This window comes from Cydia pomonella, chromosome 11, assembly GCF_033807575.1.
Source record: "Cydia pomonella isolate Wapato2018A chromosome 11, ilCydPomo1, whole genome shotgun sequence".
In the NCBI taxonomy this organism is placed as follows: Eukaryota; Metazoa; Arthropoda; class Insecta; order Lepidoptera; family Tortricidae; genus Cydia; species Cydia pomonella.
Window position 1 is genome coordinate 14,819,340 of NC_084713.1, and position 21,809 is coordinate 14,841,148.

At 37.0% G+C, this 21,809-nt stretch overlaps 1 protein-coding gene across 2 annotated transcripts; it reads left to right on the forward strand.

Moving 5' to 3' along the window:
* Positions 1-4,641: 4,641 nt before the first annotated feature.
* On the forward strand, positions 4,642-9,434 carry LOC133522923 (uncharacterized). 2 transcript variants are annotated; one of them, XM_061858408.1, is made up of 3 exons: positions 4,642-4,775; positions 5,337-6,276; positions 8,085-9,434. In XM_061858408.1, exons 1-2 carry the CDS (start codon positions 4,673-4,675, stop codon positions 6,272-6,274), a joined length of 1,041 nt encoding a protein of 346 aa, XP_061714392.1. In that variant the 5' UTR covers positions 4,642-4,672; the 3' UTR covers positions 6,275-6,276; positions 8,085-9,434. The 2 variants fall into 2 exon arrangements, with proteins under 2 accessions (XP_061714392.1, XP_061714391.1); XM_061858407.1 differs by having other exon boundaries at positions 5,337-9,434.
* The last annotated feature ends 12,375 nt before the right edge of the window (positions 9,435-21,809 follow it).

The window sequence follows — 21,809 nt, forward strand, 5'->3', positions numbered from 1 at the left end:
GCTTGCTCGGGTATCAATATTATTAGCTAGAGCGGTTAAACAATAACTGTGCCCCCTTGTAAAAGAAATAAAAACAAACAAAATCTATCTTCGTCATATATAGAGACATATATTATCTACCAGAAATCAACATACATAAAATCCTGCTCAATAATGTAAAGGCCAAACCAGTAATATATAATCAAGCGCCATGTTGCGGAATTTCATTGAAAATATTTTTACAGTACATATGGGGCTACTTTATAGCACTAGTGCGAGAAGTAGCATATTACGTTACTGTGTCGAACATTTAAAGGGCCATATGTACTGTAAAACGTTGTACGATACATGTGCGAATAGGTAATTCGCAACTCGTGTCGATTTAAAACACTCCCTTCGGTCGTGTTTTAATTTATCGCCACTCGTTTCGAATTTCCTATTTTTCGCACTTGTATCGTAATGTACTATTTTAATACTAAACTGAACTGACCTGTCATGAGAATAACAGCGCCCTCTTGACAATGATCATATATTTCTGATCGGGCTTCATATTGTATTAAGGAATGGTATCTAATACAAAAATTTCTATTTCATTTTCCCGTAAAATTTGATCCTTGTTAAATGAAGGAGAAAATAATCCCGTACTTGTAACGAGCATGTTCTTTGATATTACAAGCTTCAAACGTATGGGATAATTTGATTTATTGGTAAACCTTGTATTTAATAACCAGACATATATCTAATAGAAGCGGTGGTGGCCGAGTGGATATGACGTCCGACTTTCAATCCGGAGGTCGTGGGTTCAAATCCTGGCTCGTACCAATGAGTTTTTTGGAACTTATGTACGAAATATCATTTGATATTTACCACTAGCTTTTCGGTGAAGGAAAACATCGTGAGGAAACCTGCATACATCTGCGAAGAAATTCAAAGGTGTGTGTGAAGTCCCAAATCCGCATTAGGCTAGCGTGGGGTCTATAGCCCGAGCCCTCTCGCGCATGAGAGGAGGCCTGTGCCCAGCAGTGGGACGTATATAGGCTGAATTATTATATTATATTATATCTAATAGATGCAGCATGGGATCCCTTTGACTCTCATAAACATATTGCTTCGTTTTCCGAACCTCAGAAAATGTTTACCATATTATTCAAGACATAAACTATCAGTAGTCATAAAAATTGTAGAGCATTCCGCTTAATAAATCTAACATTCTTTGAATATAATGGTATGTATCATATCGTATCACACATACAATCATAAAGTAAAGTACGAGTATAAAGTATAACATCTAAAGGCATACATATCAATAAGTGAAAAGAACTATATTTTGCGTCACATTTTTCGCCGCTTCTGGCAGGACATGAACTTGCGACCTTTGCAATTCGCGCATCACTCTTGATCAACTGAGCTACAAGCGCGTAAATTTGTCAATTTCTTCCCATACTGAATGCAGTGATACCAAATATACCTACCCATATCCGAGATTACTTGTACCAAAATCGATTTCTAGGATACTTTTGGACCAATTACCTATCTACTATTATGAATATAACCAGAGTGCAAACAAAGTGATGTACATTAAGTGACTATGTAGGTTGTTCAGGATAGAGTATTGCATGCAATCAGTACCCCTAGTGTAAATATTTTCGACAGCGAAACGTTACGTACGCGTTTGCGTTAAGTGTCATTTTGTATGAGATTTTTGACTTTCCAAAACGTCCCGCTTGGCGCGCTGTTCAAAAACCCATACAAAATGAGACTTAACGCAAACGCGTACGTCACGTTTCGCTATTGACTAAATTTACACTAGGGGCACAGTACCCCTAGTGTAAATTTAATCGACATCATAACGTGACGAACGCGTTTGCGTTAAGTCTCATTTTGTATAGGATTTTGAGTTTCCAAAACGTCCCGCTTGGCGCGCTCTTTCTAAATCCAATACAAAATGACACTAAACGCAAACGCGTACGTCACGTTTCGAAATAGAATTTATTTACACTAGGGGTACAGATAAGTATACACCATCTACACATGTGATACAATATATATATTTTTTTTTTCTTGATAATATTAGAATACATTTTCATAATGCGTTTTTTTATCTTTCTTTACATGCGTGGCATATCGCAAGTAGTCGGAGACATACTGAACGCAAATAAGTGCAGGTCATTGCGAATTTTATGTAGTCTGTATTCTATTTTAATTGACCCAGCTGCACCCAGTTATCTCAGTTTATAACCGTCCGTTCTGGTTGCGTTCTTCGTGCTTCTCGTACTCTGAAGCTGGCTGTACTCCCCTCATCGGAATTCTTGTCCAGCTCATATATATATATATATATATTGAATATGTATATATGTAGGTATATTTAAAATGTATATTTGCGTAAGTATAGTAGCATAGTAGTCTCGACTTGTGTTTATTTCTATATATTTTTTTTACAATCCTACACCATACTAACTTTTTATGTTTAGATAGCCCAATGGTTGACTGGTAGAAAATACCTCAAGGCGTTAAGTCCTCCATTTGTACTCTTTTTGTAAATTTGTGCAATAAAGTTTATATAAATAAATAAGTGCAGCACTTCATACATAGATTTTTGATTGATATTTCATTGAGGTGAGGAAATATTATAGAGATGCCGAGTCTAGTAATTATACCTTAATGGTTTAAAGTGCCCATGATGAGTAAATAAACAATGCTGCCATTAGAGGTTCTAGGAAAGTACAAAAAACTATCTCAACAAAACAAATATAGAAATAGAATACTTAATACTTATTATATGTCCTGCTGTTCCTTTCCCTATTCTCCATTTTATCTCAGTTCACAATATACGGCAAATTACTCTGGCTGAATCCAAAGGAAATGAAGCTACCTTTCGACTATATGATGTATTTAATTTCGTTTACCGGATCCGGATTCCTTTCAGAGCGATAACTCAGATTAAATAATTCTTCACATTTAATGAAAGAAAATACTTTATGTGCGAACCAATTGGCATTGCTAATAGCTTATTTCAATTTAAAAGGAAGGAAGTTCTCAATTAATCGGGATTTTTTTGTATGTTCTCCAATTTCTCAAAGACAGCTGTTTTTTACCGATTTTTCCGACCACGACAATGTCTTAAAATTTATTAGTGATTAGGGATTTTTTTATTAATTATGTATTTTTTTGCCGCAAAATCGGATCCAAATTCGTCGGGTTTTTAAGGCGCGGGCATACTGGCGATTTGCGAGCAAACATAGCGAGTTCACCGCGAGCGCGCAACGTGTTCGCTGCGAGTGCACATCGAGTATGCGGCGAGTGCGCAACGATATCGCCGCGAGTGCGTAATGATTTCGCTACGTACTGACACACTGGAATGAGTATTTACTCAGTATTTACCCACTGCCCATTTCTAATTAAAAATAACAAGCGCTCTCAAATAAAGCGATTTTTATAAAGCAAAACGAAAACATTGTTTGAAAGAACATTGCTATATCTACATGGCACATGGTAACCTGTAATCTGTGAGAAGAGAACACGTTGGATAAACATATTTATTGAAACTGTCCGTAATGAATGTAACTGGGTTCAATAGGAAACTAAATATATTTTTATCTGAGGGTAAATGCCTCGGCTAAGGCTGGGCAACGAAAAACGTTCCGAGTAAGTTACCTTGACGATGACGCGTAACGGTGCTGGTTTCATGGCAGTCTGTTGGTGATGATTATAAATTAAATATTCAAGACAAACACCCTTCATACAACACCACGTTCCACGCGGGCATTTTTACGGTTCCGTAGTCAACTTATAATTTCTCTGTCTGTGCTGCAAAAATGCTTCGTAATCATTAGTGTTAAAAAGCTGCAATTAGACATGGATACATAAATCATTATTTTTTTCGCTCTAATTTAACTCAATGGTGTGGGGTATCGTTGGATAGGTCTTTCTAAACGAATTTCCAACGAAAAAAGGTCGAAAGGGTCTCCAACAACCATAAAGTGAATATTTTCGGAAATAGTCGCTCCTCCTTCTTCCTCGCGTTGTCCCGGCATTTTGCTACGGCTCATGGGAGCCTGGGGTCCGCTTGACAACTAATCCCAAGATTTGGCGTAGGCACTAGTTTTTACGAAAGCGACTGCCATCTGACCTTCCAACCCAGAGGGTAAACTAGGCCTTGTTAGGATTAGTCCGGTTTCCTCACGATGTTTTCCTTCACCGAAAAGCGAGTGGTAAATATCAAATGATATTTCGTACATAAGTTCTGAAAACTCATTGGTACGAGCCGGGGTTTGAACCCGCGACCTCCGGATTGCAAGTCGCACGCTCTTACCGCTAGGCCACCAGCGCTTCGGAAATAGTCGCTCCGAAAAAATAAATGTGTGGGGGACACATTTTTTTCTTCCCTCTAACTTTTGAAACATGGGTTCAAAACATATGAAAAAAATCGTAACACAAAAGCTTATTAAATACCTACTTCCAATTATATTTGTGCTTAGTCCGAGGTAGTTATTACATGTAGTAGTATCCTGATTCCAGCGTCTAACGTCGCGATTTCAGAGCCTAAAAAAAAAAAAATAACCCTACCTGGCAACACTATGGTCACCATACTTCATTCTGTTTTCGCGCGATAAACTAACGTTTCGCGTCCCATTAAAATAAATAGTTTTATGTATGGTATTACATAAAAGATTTCATAATTTGTCTGAAAAAGATGCTTAAAAGAGCTAGTGAAGGTGAGGAACACGATGCACGAAGATTGCGGAAGATACGGAAGATGGAAAAGAAGATACAGAGATACAAAGAAGCCTTGACTGGTAAGCTTTCATCAAACATTTAATTTAGACTTGTTATACTAATTTTTTTCCACACGTAGCTGGTTATTTTGAGTGCTTTGTACCTCAGCACAGTAAAATGTCGTGGTGATATTATGAATATGCGTAAAATTATTCATAACCTATAGCGGGTTGCTCGAGTTTCGGAACCCGTTTCTCTCGTTGAGAGAAGCTATCTGGTCTTTTACCCCCATTTTCCGTTGGAAAAAGGGGAAGATCTCGTTGAGATATTATAGGACCTTAAGAAAATGACAATATTTTACATGACCTCATGCCGGGTTCTTTCGAATTTCGAAAATCCGATGTCCCCGTTGGGTGAAATGAACTTAGAAGATAACATCTAAGCATACCCCCAGACTCCGTTGGATCAAGGGGAGGATCTCGTTGAGATAGTATGCCTATTTTAAAGAGAGGTGTGATATGGGCCCATATTTTTAGTTCTTACTCAATTCACTAGGCAAGTGGCTCTGAAATATGGGTATATACCTAAATACTTACCATAAGCGGGTGACTGAAATCTAATATATCATGAAAAAATTTCAGCCACTGATCCAGAAACATTATCAATTTTGGAACAAGATAGTGTGGATGAAAATTTCAATAAGTCAGAAGAAGTTAATGCTCATAGTGACAAACCAGAAGACACCCAAGAACACAGTCAAGAACATGAAGAAGAGGAAGGTGACATTGAGACAGAGGAAGACCTGCCTCAAGACATACTAGCTGCCCTCGGAGAAGGAGGACAAGATGACAATGCCAACTATGGAGCTGAAATAAAACCAGAGATTGTTAAGATAATCAATACTATACTAACAGACGGAATGAATAAAGAAATGCATGAATCCTTATCAAAAACTAAGATCCCAAGAAACATCAAACTGTTAGATGCCCCAAGACTAAATACAGAATTTGCAGGTTTACTCAACAACTCCATGACTAATAGAGACAACTTACTGAAGGATAGGCAGCAAGACCTGGGCAGAGCAATTGCTTTAATTACTGAAACAATTAATGATCTAACCAAGAAAGATTTTGACAAATTGCAGGCAATAAAGTCCCTGAGTGACAGCATAAGATTACTCAGTAACCTGCATTACAATTACACTCAAATTCGCAGAAAGATGATTGCACCATTTATGGATAAGTCATTGACGCAAAACCTAAGTGAAAACAAGAGGTCTGAGTTTTTATATTCTAAACTAGAGGAATCAGTAAAAACATCTTCTGCAATGAAACGCACAATCAACATTCTAAAACCCAAAAACACACCAAAAAACTATCAGAATCCCAGGCGGCAAACCGCCCCAAACCAGTACACGCCCAGAACAAACAACATAAATTACAAACCAAGACCATACCAAAGCAATCAGACTTCAAACTACAAGCCTCAGCGCAGCCATCAACGTCCACCTCAACAAGTGAGGTCAACCCGCCGACCAACAACATCCCATCATCGAGGAGGTCGTGCGAGGTACCCATAAAGGTAAATTTTGCTGCCCGCCTCAAACATTTTTATACTTGTTGGACATTTTTGACAAACGATGAAACAATCCTAAATTGGATAAAGGGATATTCCATTCCTTTTGATAGTGAACCAAGTCAACATAATGTTCCTCTTAATAATACATTTAATGCCTCTGAGAGAAAGATTATTACAATGGAAATACATAAACTTATTGTAATGGGGGCTATAACCCAATGTCAACCAAGCAAAGATCAATTTTTGTCTAGTATTTTTACTATCCCTAAAAAAGATGGGTCTCACAGATTTATTCTCAATTTAAAGTGTTTAAACAATTTTATTATAACAAAACATTTCAAGCTGGAAGATGTTAGGACACTATGTAAACTAGTTACAACAGATGATTACATGTGCACTGTTGATTTAAAACACGCATATTATTTGGTGCCTATAAATGAATCGCATAAGAAATATTTAAGATTTACATTCAATAAGAAAATATATGAATTTAACTGTATGCCATTCGGTTTGTCTACGGCTCCTCTAGTTTTTACTAAACTTTTAAAACCAGCTATTGAAACACTAAGAGAACAGGGTATTAGGATTATTATCTATCTTGATGACATAATTTGTCTTGGGAATACTTACAAGGAATGTCTAAATAACACCCAAACAACATGTAATTTATTACAATGTTTAGGTTTCATAATTAATGAGGAAAAGAGCTCTATAACTCCATCCCAAGTGAAGGAGTACTTAGGCTTTACTATTAATTCAAGAAAAATGACTTTAAGCCCTACACTAAAGAAACGTAATAATTTATACTCCCTAATTAAAAACTTCCTTAAAATTAAATCATGCAGTATTAGAGAATTTGCAAAATTACTAGGAAATTTAGTATCAGTCTGCATAGCAATTCCCTATGGGTTTGTATACACAAAAAAGTTAGAAAGAGAAAGGTTTTTAGCTCTAGAATGCCATAATGATAATTTTGAAGGAATTATGATCATGAATAAACCAATCAAAACAGACTTAATGTGGTGGAAAGAGAACATTCTAGTAAAGAGTAGTCACATTAAGCAATATAACTTCTCTCTAGAAATATTTTCAGATGCTTCACTTATGGGATGGGGTGCATTTTGCAATGGCCAGAGTGCACAAGGCAATTGGTCTGAATGGGAGCGCAATCAACACATTAACTATTTAGAACTTTTAGCAGCTTTCTTTGCTCTAAGATGCTTCGCAGACAAATATAATGACTGTGAAGTACTTCTCAGGATAGACAACACAACCGCCATAGCATATATTAACCGTATGGGTGGGGTGCAATACCCGTTACTAAATGATATTACTAGACAAATATGGAGGTGGTGTGAAGCGAGGAATCTGTGGATTTTCGCATCTTACATAAAATCAAAAGAAAATGTTGAGGCTGATTTTCAGTCTCGCAACTTTAATGTAGATACAGAGTGGGAACTTGCAGAGGATATTTTTAATATTATTGTTAATAAATTCGGTGCCCCCGACTTAGACCTGTTTGCGTCACGAATTAATCATAAATGTGACAAATATATATCATGGCACAGGGATCCTTTCGCCTGGAACATTGACGCTTTCACAGTCAAATGGAACTCTACCTTTTTCTATGCTTTCCCCCCTTTTGGTATTCTACTAAAAGTTCTTCACAAGATTAAATCAGAAAAGGCCACAGGCATTTTAGTATTTCCTTTGTGGCCTTCTCAAGTTTGGTATCCACTGTTAAAATCTATGGTAATATCAGATATACTAACATTCGGACCATCTGAAGATCTCCTCATGTCTCCTTTCAGAACTCCACACCCACTTCAGACTCAACTTATCCTGGCGGCGTGCAAATTATCAGGGAAGCGTTTAAAAGAAGATTAATTGCAGAACGTTCAGTTGACATTATGATTGCTTCATTATCTAAGAACTCCATTAAACAATATAATAGTTGTTTACGCCAGTGGTGGCTTTACAGTAAACGTAATAATATAGATACTTTCAGTGCATCAGTCCCTATCATAATATCATACTTAACAAACTGCTTCGAGAATGGCCTGTCTTATCAATCACTTAATTGCTATCGCTCAGCGTTATCCCTTATAATTGGCAGCCATATAGGCACGGATGAGAGAATTAAGCGCTTATTCAAAGGATTTTATAAGTTGCGCCCTATGAAACCTAAGTATAACGATACCTGGAACCCAGACACAGTATTAACATTCTTAGAAAATCTATATCCCTTAGAATCTTTACAACTAGAGTTACTTACAAAGAAACTAGCAATGTTACTGATTTTGTCAACAGGCCAGAGAGTACAGACTCTCTTTTATATTAAAATTAATAATATTAAGTACTCTCCAGACGGTATCACAATACTAATTACAAACCTTTTGAAGACCTCTGGGCCCAGACGTCCTCCAACAATACTTAGCATACCATATTTAAGTAATAAACCTGAGATATGTCCGGCTAAGACTTTAACTAGATATCTAGAAACTACTCAAAATTTCCGACAAGAAAATAGCTCCCTCAAAAACCTTTTCCTTACTTTTAAAAGCCCTATCAGAGAAGCTTCCACTCAGACCATTAGTAGATGGCTTAAACAAATTATGAAGGATAGCGGAGTGGATATATCTAGATTTTCAGCTCACTCCACTAGACATGCGTCTTCCTCTAGAGCACACAGAGAAGGTCTTACTGTAGACAGCATAATGAAGGCTGTAGGTTGGTCATCAAGGTCGCACATATTTGCCCGACATTATAATAGACCACTAACTAATATGGTTAATGACCAAGTTCAATTTGCCCGGGCAGTGCTTGGAGATTAAAAAGTTATTGTTTTTAGTATAGTTACTTTAAGGGTCAAGGCCTGAGTTAAGTTTCATTTTAATTCTTTAGTTTAAAATGTATGTTTTGTACTAAGACAGTACAAACGCATTGTTATTGTTGATTAACTTTTAAGAAAATAATTAAGAAGCTTATGATAATTACACTATAAGACTGTTACCCAACGATTAAGTTTATTTAAAATTTAAACTTTATGTTTATTCTAATTTGTTCTCACTCTAACTGTTAAGAATACAATAAGTACCTAAGGTACAAAATGTGACATTAGTAAGTCTCTATTTTCCATTAAAACATCTTAAAGTAAATAATTAATGCTTATTAATTTTCTCTGAACATCTACATGTAATAACTACCTCGGACTAAGCACAAATATAATTACAGGATTAAACGAACTTACCTGAAGTGAAGTTCTATCCTGATTATATGTAGTGCTTAGTCCGAGGTAGGAAGTTCCCTTCCCTCCCAAGATTAATAGTACCCTCTTAATCTCTTACCCTCTTAATTAGCTCTGAACTTAATGAAGTATGGTGATCATAGTGTTGCCAGGTAGGGTTATTTTTTTTTTTTTAGGCTCTGAAATCGCGACGTTAGACGCTGGAATCAGGATACTACTACATGTAATAACTACCTCGGACTAAGCACTACATATAATCAGGATAGAACTTCACTTCAGGTAAGTTCGTTTAATCCTGTAATTATACCTATAGTGAGCATAATCGGTCCTACCATTTTTTGGAGGTTACTCATAATTCATAACATCTTTATTGCTCATATATTACAATGAATACAGACCCTGTAAGGGCACAGTAATTTATTCTATACAATAAGTACTTATACTTAAAACTAATCTTATTAAGTACATTGCACAGCTATGTTAGTAAAAATAAATCTTTAAAATAATCTAGCATTCTATTTTTCGGAACGGTATCATCAAAAAACTCCTGCAAAGAATAATAAATAATTATTTAAAGCAGGTTCAAATGATTTAGGTTTTGTTATTGATTTAATTGCTTGTGGAATTTTGTTATATATTTTAACCCAATTACCGTGAGTAGTAAAGAAAAGTTAATCACTGTCAGTTTTGTGGCGTTGTCGTTTAAGCATGAAATCTTGTATTTGCCTTTGCCATTGTATTATGCCTTATAATTTATGAAATCAACACCCATTATCATCACAAAACTGACAGTAATTAACTTTTATTAACAACTTACATTAAGTGTACCCAACACTATTTTGTGAAAACTCCCTTTTGAGTAATTGCGAAAAATCTTCTTTTCTTAGTAAACACACTTAGGTACAAACAATGTCTCGTAGAGAGGCGAAACACGTGTCGAGTTTTGTACTTTTGGTGGTGGGTTGTTATATTTTTTTGCGTATTTATTTTCGCGGTGGGAGGGTGGGAACATTAATTGTATGTAAAAAAATGCAAGTATAACGGGTTAGCACTGATTGACTAGCACGTTATTTTCGCGGATTAGCAAAGTAATATTATTTATTTTATTATGTATGGGGAATCAATAACTGCTGAACCGATTTAGATGAATTCTACGTGTGTGTCTTATTTCATTTAGTTGATAATAATACCAAAATTGAATAAGAACCTAAACTTAAACAGTTATTAACCTCAGACGTCACCGACGCTGATGAAACCCGCGTTTCTTTCGTAGCCCATTTTAAAGATAGATCAGTCAAGCCAAATTACGGGTAACTACGGAACCCTACACTGAGCATGGCCCGACTTGCTCTTGGTCGGTTTTTGTATATATAGCTGCGGTCAAACGCTTACATGAATAAAAGTATGTTATTTTTGTTGCTAAAAATTATTATAAGTACAAAGAAAATAAAGCAAACAGAAGTTTTTTATGTAAAACTTTTCTTGGAAATTGTAATACAAACAATGGGAACAGTTTTCTGGTGGCAGGTTGGCGTGGCTCTCAAAACGGCGCAATTATGCTAGCTTTTTTAATAACCTCAAGTTTGCGGCATTTGCGATTGAGACCCTTGGTCCGTGGGGTCCAGACGCTGTCAAGCTCTAAGCAGATGAAGAAGAGGCTTTTTAAGTCGTCGGGTGATTGGAGGGCTCATTTCTCGACCAAGGTTATAGTGGAAGGTGTATGCAAAAAAAAACCAAAAAAATTGTGTACGCTGTCCACTATTATTAGGTAGTATTTAAGTTACTTAAATAAACATGTTGCGTATTTATTGATTCATAAAATTAACGCATAACACGGTTTAGATCCTTTATACTTTTAAAATTAATACCGTTACCGCTGGCCTAGCGGTAACGGTAAGGTGTGTGACTTTCAAGCTCGCGGGTTTGACCCCGGCTCGTACAGTCACGAACTTTCAAACTCGCGGGCCTACTAAAGCCGTGAATACCGGTTCGTAAGCCACGCCCGATAGCTTCCTCACTCCCCGCTAGCACGCACACATGGAAGCGCTCCGCGGAGTCCGCGGCGCACGTGAAGGTGAAAGCTCCATCTAGCGTTACAAAAGTTAACTACGATTATACGCGGTCGGCCAGAAACTTAATTCTTAGAAAATAAAAAAGATGGCGTTATTACTTGCTACTAGAAAATAAAAAATTATATTGTTGTAAACTGTAATAAATCTGAGACTACAATATAGCCAATTTTTATTGTTGATTTTTGGAAGATGTCAATAGTATAGATAATTGTAGGTATAACACTACCTATCTTTTTAAATTCGGTATCTTACATTGTTAGTTATCATATTTTATTTAGTAATATATTGTTGAGGCAGGAAATACAGGGTGCCGTTTTCCGACGACCAATTTTTCGGATGATAGTGAATCACAGTTGTCACCTACATATAAAAAAGAAAAAAGTAAGTATATGGTAACAACGAAAACTACAAAAAAAGTGAAACTTTTAAACAATTACTCAAACAATCAGGGTGATTCTTAAATTGTGTCCAGAAAAATATTTTTCACATATTGTTACGTATAAAAAGCATTTTTTGATGCATATGGTCAAGCTTAATACCCTCAGGAAAGGTAAATAAAATGAGTACATAATCACGGTTGTCACAAAGTGTCCCTCAGCCGTGACGTTTCGGCATTTTGGCGGCCAACTCCACTATTTTGAATTATACAATATTTTTAATATAGCCTAAGTTACTCCCATGACTACGACACATCGAATGACAGCTCATACGTTGAAATTCGTCAAACTAACGCTGTAGAGCGTGACAAAGAATCGGATACACATCATACATCCACATACACGCGGAAACCATTTTTCTGCTTCGGCAGTTGGGCAATAATAACAAATGAACGTAGCTAATAAAATCCATTTCTAAAGAGTGAATACGCCTCTAAATTAATCAAACGAATTGAGAATGTCACGACCACGTGTCTATATGACACGAACGTGGATTCAATAGTCCGTGGCGGGGAGAGAATTTTGAGGCCACTGTCGTGACAATTTGAAACATGTTCGGTATTACCTAAAAATTACCTTTGACTTTGCAAATATTAAATAATTAGCTCAATCTCGAATGTATTAGGTATATCTTATGTTACAAACAATAACGTGAAATGAGCACTGACTTTTAAAAACTCAAACATGGCGGTGACGCGTAAAGGTTGACCTTTTTTTTTAATTAACACAAAAAAATAATTTTCGACAACATTTCTCCCTTCAGCCATTTGCAAATCTGACACCAACACAGTATTGCTGTTCTAAAAAAAAAGCGTTAAAAAGGCTGCCAGACGTAAAGGTAACTTTCTACCGAGTACTGCATGTTTATGTTAACACGCGCGGCGGTGACACGAAAACTGATCACAAGATGTATATGTTATTAAAATTGTTATAAAGTCGTTATATATCCATACAATTTTTAAACCGTATTGTGGAATAGGTGTAAGTGTTAACATTTGATATAAAATTCTTCCAAAAACACTTTCAAAGAAAAATAAAATATCATAAAATCCGAGGAAGTCACACTACACGTTCCGTGACATTAGAACTTCTTAATATGTTTCTAATAAATGCTCTTAGGATATTAGGTTGACATAAAACTAGAGGTAAATTACTAAGGATATTGATATTTAGTTTACTTATTTTCTTAAAAATATATGCTATTCTTACAGGTAACACAAAATTGACGTATGTATTTATGATTGTTATTTTGACTGTTTTTAATTTAAGTTAATTTGTATTGTATTTTCGTTTGTTTGTGATGTAATTATGGGTCTTTCACCTGAAATAAACGATTTCATAATATCGTTCCCGTGGCTTTGGTTCACTGTGATTTTCATTCCCGTGTGTTTTGATATAAAATGTATTCTTCATGGGCATGTACAATGTAAAATCATATGTCAAGTAAATGATTATTTACTTTCATGGATTAAGTAAAAATTATCGTAATCATAACAGTCGATCAAAGACATACTTATTTCTTTTCCCCTGGTTCTTATTCAATGCCTTTGGACTGGGGTTTCAACTAAAATCAACGTTTGGTACTTCGTTCTATAGATCTTAAAAATAACATTAAGTTGCTAAGAGCGTTCTATGATTCAGTGTATTATTTTGGAAGTAATTGTTCCGAAATTCATTGTCATTATGTCATTCCTTGTCATTCCCTTATCGGTTTTTTTCATTCCCTCGTCGCTTTTACATTCTTTTTATCGATTTTATTATTCCCCTGATAGGTAAGAAATTGACCAAAATGTATGCCTATTCGATTGATGGGCTTATATTGAAATTATATTTAATAATCTGATTTCAAAGAACGACCCTTCAATGCCCGCCATAAGCTAATTGGTTGGCTAATGGTTTCAAGAACATGGACAAATAAAGTATTGACTAACATTATCAACACAGAATCGCGTTCCTCTGAAATGAAAAGTTTGATCGGGATATCCAAAATTGCACAACGCCGTCTATTAGGAACTACTTTAATTATCAGACAGTTAGACAAGAGGTTGAAGCACCGAACCAAGTGTAATGAACTGATACTGCTGTTAAATGGTGGTATCTGCTATAGCAGTTGCCTAAACTTAAAGACATTGTTAGTAAGCGATTTTGCTAAGTATAAAACTTTAATCGTCTTTGTCAAGACTAAGATATATTATTAAGGTAAAAAAGTATAATTTTAAAATCTGAAAAAAAAAAACAGTGTAAGTTCTAAGATATACATTATCAAAAACCATCCTGTATATGTTAACATTTATAGTATTTTTCAAACTCGATGGGTAGGGTGACAGTTGTTATCTCTATATAATTATTAACCTAAAAACGCCAAATCTCGCAAAATCGTATTGAAACGACAGCTGTCAGCGTACCCATATCAAAAAACTATAGATCGCACCATACACGAGCTGAATTTTCTTTTTTTTTATACTACGTCGGTGGCAAACAAGCATACGGCCCGCCTGATGGTAAGCCTGTATATGTTAACATTTATAGTATTTTTCAAACTCGATGGGTAGGGTGACAGGTGTTATCTCTATATAATTATTAACCTAAAAACGCCAAATCTCGCAAAATCGTATTGAAACGACAGCTGTCAGCGTACCCATATAAAAAAACTATAGATAGCACCACACACGAGCTGAATTTTCTTTTTTTTTATACTACGTCGGTGGCAAACAAGCATACGGCCCGCCTGATGGTAAGCAGTCTTCGTAGCCTATGTACGCCTAGAGGAGTTACATGCGCGTTGCCGACCCTAAACTCACACCCCCCCTCCCTCGTTGAGCTCTGGCAACCTTACTCACCGGCAGGAACACAACACTATGAGTAGGGTCTAGTGTTATTTGGCTGCGGTTTTCTGTACTGGCTGTGCCCTACCACACAAAGCGTGATGAAATTCACAATGCCCATACCTCTCTTATCACAATGCCCATCTCTCTCTTTGAATGGCAATTTTAAGAAAGGGACGATTCGGTACGTTTTTCTTATTGCTCCTTGTCAAGTAAAATCAAACTGAAAAGCATAGTTACTTTACTCTTTGCTGAAAAGTCATATTAGTCATTGACGTTTTGACAGTATCCTGTTAAATAAATTATGTGAATTGTTCTTAAGGCATGCGGATTACAAATCAGAGGTCGCTGGTTCAAACCCCGGCCCGTGCAAACGAGTTTTTTTTTCTAATAAACATGTTGATTTTTTTCGTTTTTTTTTATATAATAAGTATATTTGTTTTACATAAAGATTACCTAGGCTATAGAAAAATTGGTATGAATAAAATAAAATTATTCGTGTCATTAAAATATGTTTTTAATACACATATTTAAAAGAATAACTTTATTTCTGTATAAGACAGACAAGATTTACTTTTACAATAAAATAGAAAATAAGCAATAAAGATATTATATAGTAACAAAAAAAGAAAACAAAAAGTTACGATTAGATTCGATCGGTCTATAGATGTCTCGCATTTTTTCTTTGGTGTCTACACGACCACACAGCTACCGATACATTACAGATGCTGTCGAAACTTCCTTACCCGTTGTAATTGTTCAAAGAGTATTTGACTTTGACGTAGCTAAGCAAACACGCACACATGCGTAACGTATAGGCCTGTAAAGATAGCTCCATTTGTAGTAGACCTCGGATTCCGTTACTAGTTAATAGAGCTACGACTCAACGTTTATTGGATATGTCGATTTTACGTAATTTGAAGCGCTGCGCGATTTGACATAGGTCTTACCTCTTTGAGGCACCACGGCCATCTAACATTACTGGCATAAAGGACGCATATATGACTTTGACGCATGACAAAAAGAGAAGTCGAACTGCGTAAAATGGGCGTTTTCTGTTGAATTCATAAAATCAAAAACGAGAATAAATCCGTTTGTATAAGATAATAAGTTAATATTTAGTTGAATGATGTTTAAGACGAGATGAAAACCTTTACTTTAAAGTGGATTATGCTGGATGAAGATGTGTTTTCTAGTTGCACTGAGGTAAACACTAAAAATGTAGATGTAACTTTGGATTTATATTCTATCGAGAAAATTTTAAGCCTTTTTGTTTCAACTAGTATCATATCTCTTATCATATAGTCAAGATACATATATCCGAAAATCACGTCTGTTTGTTTCCGGGGCTAGCCCCTGCCACGCTTCAAAGATCCCGTTATTTTTCGATGCAGGGCCTTAACCCGGGTCGTAGTCACCACCTTTAATAGTTGAGCCATGGGTTTACCTTACATTAGACGTTTCATACCATACCGTTAGTATTTACAATCAAATTAGCTTCAACTCTAAGTCGCTCACCAATTAAAGTCCGTGACTGTACCAATGAGTTTCTTGAAACTTATGACTAAATATCATTTGCTTTCGGTTCGTCGGAAATTGGACTAGTCCGAGTACGCCCGTACTCGTAGTTTCTGATATTCGGGTTCCCCTAGAGGCTTAGGCATCGGTCTTCACCAGTCAATCAAGTAACATAGGTGTATGTATTGGAATTGGTTTTCCGAGCTTACTCCAAGCACCTCGATTGAACAATGACATAATGCCGAGACGACGTTAGGATAATTGTGATATGGACGATGGAGATGTTTCAACGATAATTGAATAGAATAGAATAAAGAATAGAGAGCGTTTATTCGTGGCAAAATAAAAAAGAAAACAACAAGTAACATAACATAACTTAACATATAAGCCACGAAATGGTCCTGACTCAGCATGGTTTGTTTTGCTTTTTGCTCGTTCATATTTAATTAGCTTTGGATGCCCTGCGCGCTCTGGTTTGCAATTCCCATGCCTAAGCAACTTAAGTAGCGCACAAACTTAATATAAACTTTTACCCGAGCTAATTTAATTCAAGCGTAATTTGTGCGTTTATTGTAAAATTGGCGCACATAATGACATGATACTTTGGGATAATTCCCTAAGTATAGTACCTATTAAAATATTTAGGCAAGATCGCATAATAAATACAATCGTTTGTATATATTTTTGTGTATGTAATTTGATTAAATACTTATAGAAACCATTCTATGTCTTTTTATTGCACTTCAAATCTCAAAAAATTATGGCACGTAGCGCCAAGCAATAACTTATAACGGTGCAAATTAGCGAAAACTTTAAACATGTCATGCAAAATTTAACAGAATTACAAGTAATATGGACGGTTTACCATGATTACAAAACGTTCAAGAAACAGTATTATTCTTTTTTTCAAAAATATTTATGAGCAGTAGAACCAAGAAACTAAATGTAGCTTTAACTCATACAATGTATAAGATCACCTCTTATATACTTTATAACATTTATAACTTTTCTTATTCTGAATATCAAGGTGTACTAGTAGAACTTACGTGGTACTTACCTATTAGTCACCGCAGCTTAAGAAAGCTAACACCATTGTTCTCCACCAGTAATCCGACATCAACCTCTTTCACACTGAGAGAGCTTCCACAACTTGTGGGACTACAGTAAATTCCGGGAAAGGGACCGTTTTGGCAAGAGTTTCTTTCCTATGTAGTTGGGTAGGTACTAGGTAGATGTTTTTGCAAAATTGTATGGCTCAAAGCAATGTTGGTGCAAAGTTTTCAGAGCCAGAGAAATTTCTAGCCGCATTAAACAACGTAACATTTTGGGACAGGAATAAGAAATTTCAAGCAGTTGCGAATATTAATTTGCTCGGTTAAAATTTTCAAGTTTAAGAAATAAGTAGTGTCGTAAAATATAATCTGTAAAGTGCCGCACGGCGTTCTGACAAAGCGACGCAACGGTTCGGCCGATGAGAGCATTGTCTAAATAATTATTTTAGAACTGGCCACTAAGATATCCGTTTATATGGCAGTCGTGCTGCCTAACCTTCTATACTCCGCTGAAACGTGGACCGTTTATCGCCGCCATATTCGCATGCTAGATTGATTCCACCTCAGATGCCTAAAAATACTGAAGATCCGATGGTCTGATCGTGTTCGGAATACCGAAGTGCTGCGTAGAGCAAATGTAGGTGGTATCGAGGTATACCTCATGCGACGTCAGCTTCGGTGGTGCGGTCACGTTTCGCGGATGAACGCCCAGCGTGTGGCTAAGCGCATTCTGAGCTTGAGGAGGGCAAGCGGAAATAGGGTGGCCAATTCCTCAGGTAGAATGATGTGATTAAGCGGCACATGAAAAAGTGTCGTGTAGAGCCCTCGCGATGGGAGCAGCAGGCAGCCATACGAACGGAGTGGCGGACAATAAATGCCAAAGTAGTTCGAATTCATCGAAGTGCGTCGGCGCTCAGAGCTGGATGCCAATCGCGACGATATAAAAGCCAAACCGGGTGGTCTGGCTTATCGTCGCGGCAATACACTATAATTACACAAATGGTGTGCTCACATGCCCGCAATGTTCGCGAACTTTTGGTAACAAGATCGGCTACGTCAGCCACACGACACACACACACTTGCGAGCACATCAGAGACAGCAACGGAGTTGATAGCAGTCGACGTGGCCGAATCGGCCGTGGTATATAATTATTTTTGGTCATGCACATTGTGAAAAAAAAAGCTGCACTTTAAGATGGAAGCAAGCCGCTTTGCGTGGTGATAGTAGACACCAAAGTAGACGATTTTTTCCGAAGCACTCAAAAATTCACCTCTTAGAAGCCGAGGTTTAACGAGCTCTGTTAGGAAAGAGACAAAAATTCTACAAGTTTCAGGGAATAACAAATATTGAAAAATGTTATATCATTTGAAAGAAAATACCTTTTCATAACGTAAAAAAATTTAAACTAAATCTCTTCAAACAATATTTGTATGAAATAATCAAAAACCTATTTTTTTCTCTTTTGCGCTATATACTTGATAATAATGTCCTATACTTTGAAGAATGTCTGAAAACCAGTATTTCATGTTACATTCAAATATATTTCTTAATATATGACGAAAACCGTATCAAAATCGGTTAAGTAGTTTTTGAGATACAAGTTTCGGAAATTCGCTTACTTTTAATTAATGGCTTACTTAAAATTATATGGAATGTATTGTCTTAATTAGTCCAAGAAGCGTGTAAGTAGTAAATTGTATGTAAATAAGCAGGTAAATACTTAAACTTACTATGTCTACATTAGCGATATGTGTATAGTATCATTATAATATACTCGTATATTTTCAAAAAAAGAATTATCATCTTCAGCTTTATTCATACTGGCCAAAAATTATAGAGATTTTAAAAAACGATCTTTAGTTTAATAATACATTTACAAGTCGTGGTAAAATTAAAACTAAACTTGCCATAAAATAAAAGCCTTTCACTTTTACCGTCACATTGATATTGATAACAATAACAACTATCGTCTCTGCTTTTAAATCTCATAACTAGTGGAATAATGAACATGCATACATTTTAAACTTATCGATTCGAGTTTAGATGTCGGTGTGAGGTTCTACGAGTGTGGGCAGCGTGCGGAGGACTCCCCTCCCGCCGTAATCTGCGAAACTCCCTTTGGCTGTACGTTCTCATACACGGTGCCTCAGCCATTGCCCTGCGCAGCGCGCCGGCATCAGCCATCACATATCCTCATTCGATGGGTCGTCGCCAAGACAACACCACATGCCCATCGACAAGTTTTTGAAACTTCAACTGCTGTCAACGTTGCTGTTTGTTTAAATTTTTTTTTAAAACCACGTCGGTGGCAAACAAGCATACGACCCGCCTGATGGTAAGCAGTTACCGTAGCCTATGGACACCTACAACTCCAGAGGTGTTACATGCGCGTTGCCGACCCTTTAAAAACCTGTACGGAGTATGTTTTTTGATAGTATTCTGTGAATTTTAATAATTTCGCAAAATTTTAATTAGCATCTAATATTTTTTGCCGTGCTTTACTAACATCTGAACGCATTCTAAATAGGTAAGGTTGTTGAGCCCGTTCCTTAGTTAGTAGGTATTCATATTTTATTAATTGTTAGATAAATATTTTTATGGTATTAATTGTTAGAGAGACAGGTATTTTTTGTATCCCTTATTTTTCATGCTAATACGGCCCTGCAGCATATCCTCAGTGAATCTATTGAAATGTACCTTCTGTGTAGACAACAAGCTATATAAGGATCAGAAGGGACTCGCAATCCATATAGCTCGTCGACATGACACCCGTATTGCCGTTAATCTCCCACTGGCGAGCGCTTCACACTCTTCACAGCCTACGCCCTTAACAGCGGATAGTTCCAATAGCTCCTCATTTCTGGCGGATAGACTAGAATTTCTGAAAGGGCATGTGGCAGTTATAAAAAGAATACCCCGCGGCACCCATAGAACCGTAGCGAACTCCCTTTCGGAATGCGTCGCCAAGATCGTCAAAAAGAATAATACCCATGCTTGGGACCGCCTGCTCACGTTCTCTTATTCTGCCTTACATGCCGAAAAATCCAGCAAGACATCTTTAACCAATCAAATAAAAATAATTCAATCAATCTACCACCCCCCAGCCAACTAAACCGCCCAATTGATATTAAAAGCCTTCGGCCATACTCGAAAATTAAATGAATTGAAAACAAAATTTCAGAAGGGGACGTGAGTGGAGCGGCACGGCTATTCTTCTGTAACGATGACTTGGCGACGCACTCACCAGATACCTTTGCCGCCCTCAGTGATAAACATCCGGCACCCCATGGATCTAATAAACAATTTTAGACTAACAAATTATTCTATCGGTTTTACAAGCTTTTGGATTCAAGCCAATGTCAATTAATAGAAGTGTTTGTTACAAAGAATCTGCGGTTGATGCAAACAGCTGCAAATGCAAACAGAACGAGATCTCTGGATCTATAAATATGATAGAAAAGATTAACTGACTGTACATGAAGTCTTATAGTGCAGGGTCTCTAAAACAGTATCGTATGCATTATTATACCTGTCGCATCGACTAATGGTCCCTATGACAGTTCATTTTTATATGGAATAGCTGTGACTTTTCATACATTTTTTGGACGTTTAGCATATTAATTTATTTAAACATAAATATAGTTATAGGCGTAGGGATGTGATGACCCCATCGCCCGCTGGTTTTACTAGTGCAATCAGTCAACGCAGGGCAGCTTGTGGCGAGCTGTTGGGGAGTAGCGACCTCACGTACCCGAGTGCTCCTGGGGAGTCCTGTAACCTGCAAGGAGGGTGGGTGGGACAGGATTTTCTGCCTCTGGCTTGCCTTAGCCGGCCGGCCAGAGTGGAGTCGTTAGAGCTATCTATAAGCTCCAGGGGTGGAAGTGAAAAATTGCATAAGACGCGAGTTGGTTCAGTGGCTGCTCGCAGCCACTGGGTAGAAAGCGGCGTACACCTCTTAACACCCCTGCGCTGCTCACACCGGTATTGCCCTTGAGCCATCCTAGATGTCGCTTTTTGTGCAGGCCCATCTTGTGGGGGCGAGTCATCGTCTGCCGGAAATAAAATTGAATACCGTTTTATTAGGCAGGCGTCCGGTTTTTTTATCCCATAGTCCAGTCCATTTAGTCCATCGCTTTCACCCAATAGCCCAGTTCATTTTAGTAAACTCTCAAATAGTCCTTACACCCTGGCGGGTGCTGCCTTTGCGTGCATCCCATGACACGGGCAAGGGCAGCATCGGCTCGGTGTACCCCTTACATTTCATTAAAGTGTCAAAAGGACGTGTTGAAAGTAACTCTACGTGTTGGCTTCGGCTCCACGCACGCCCCCGTTAATTGTTAAAATTCTGTGAAATATTGTTAAAATAAATAAAAAGCTTTAGTTG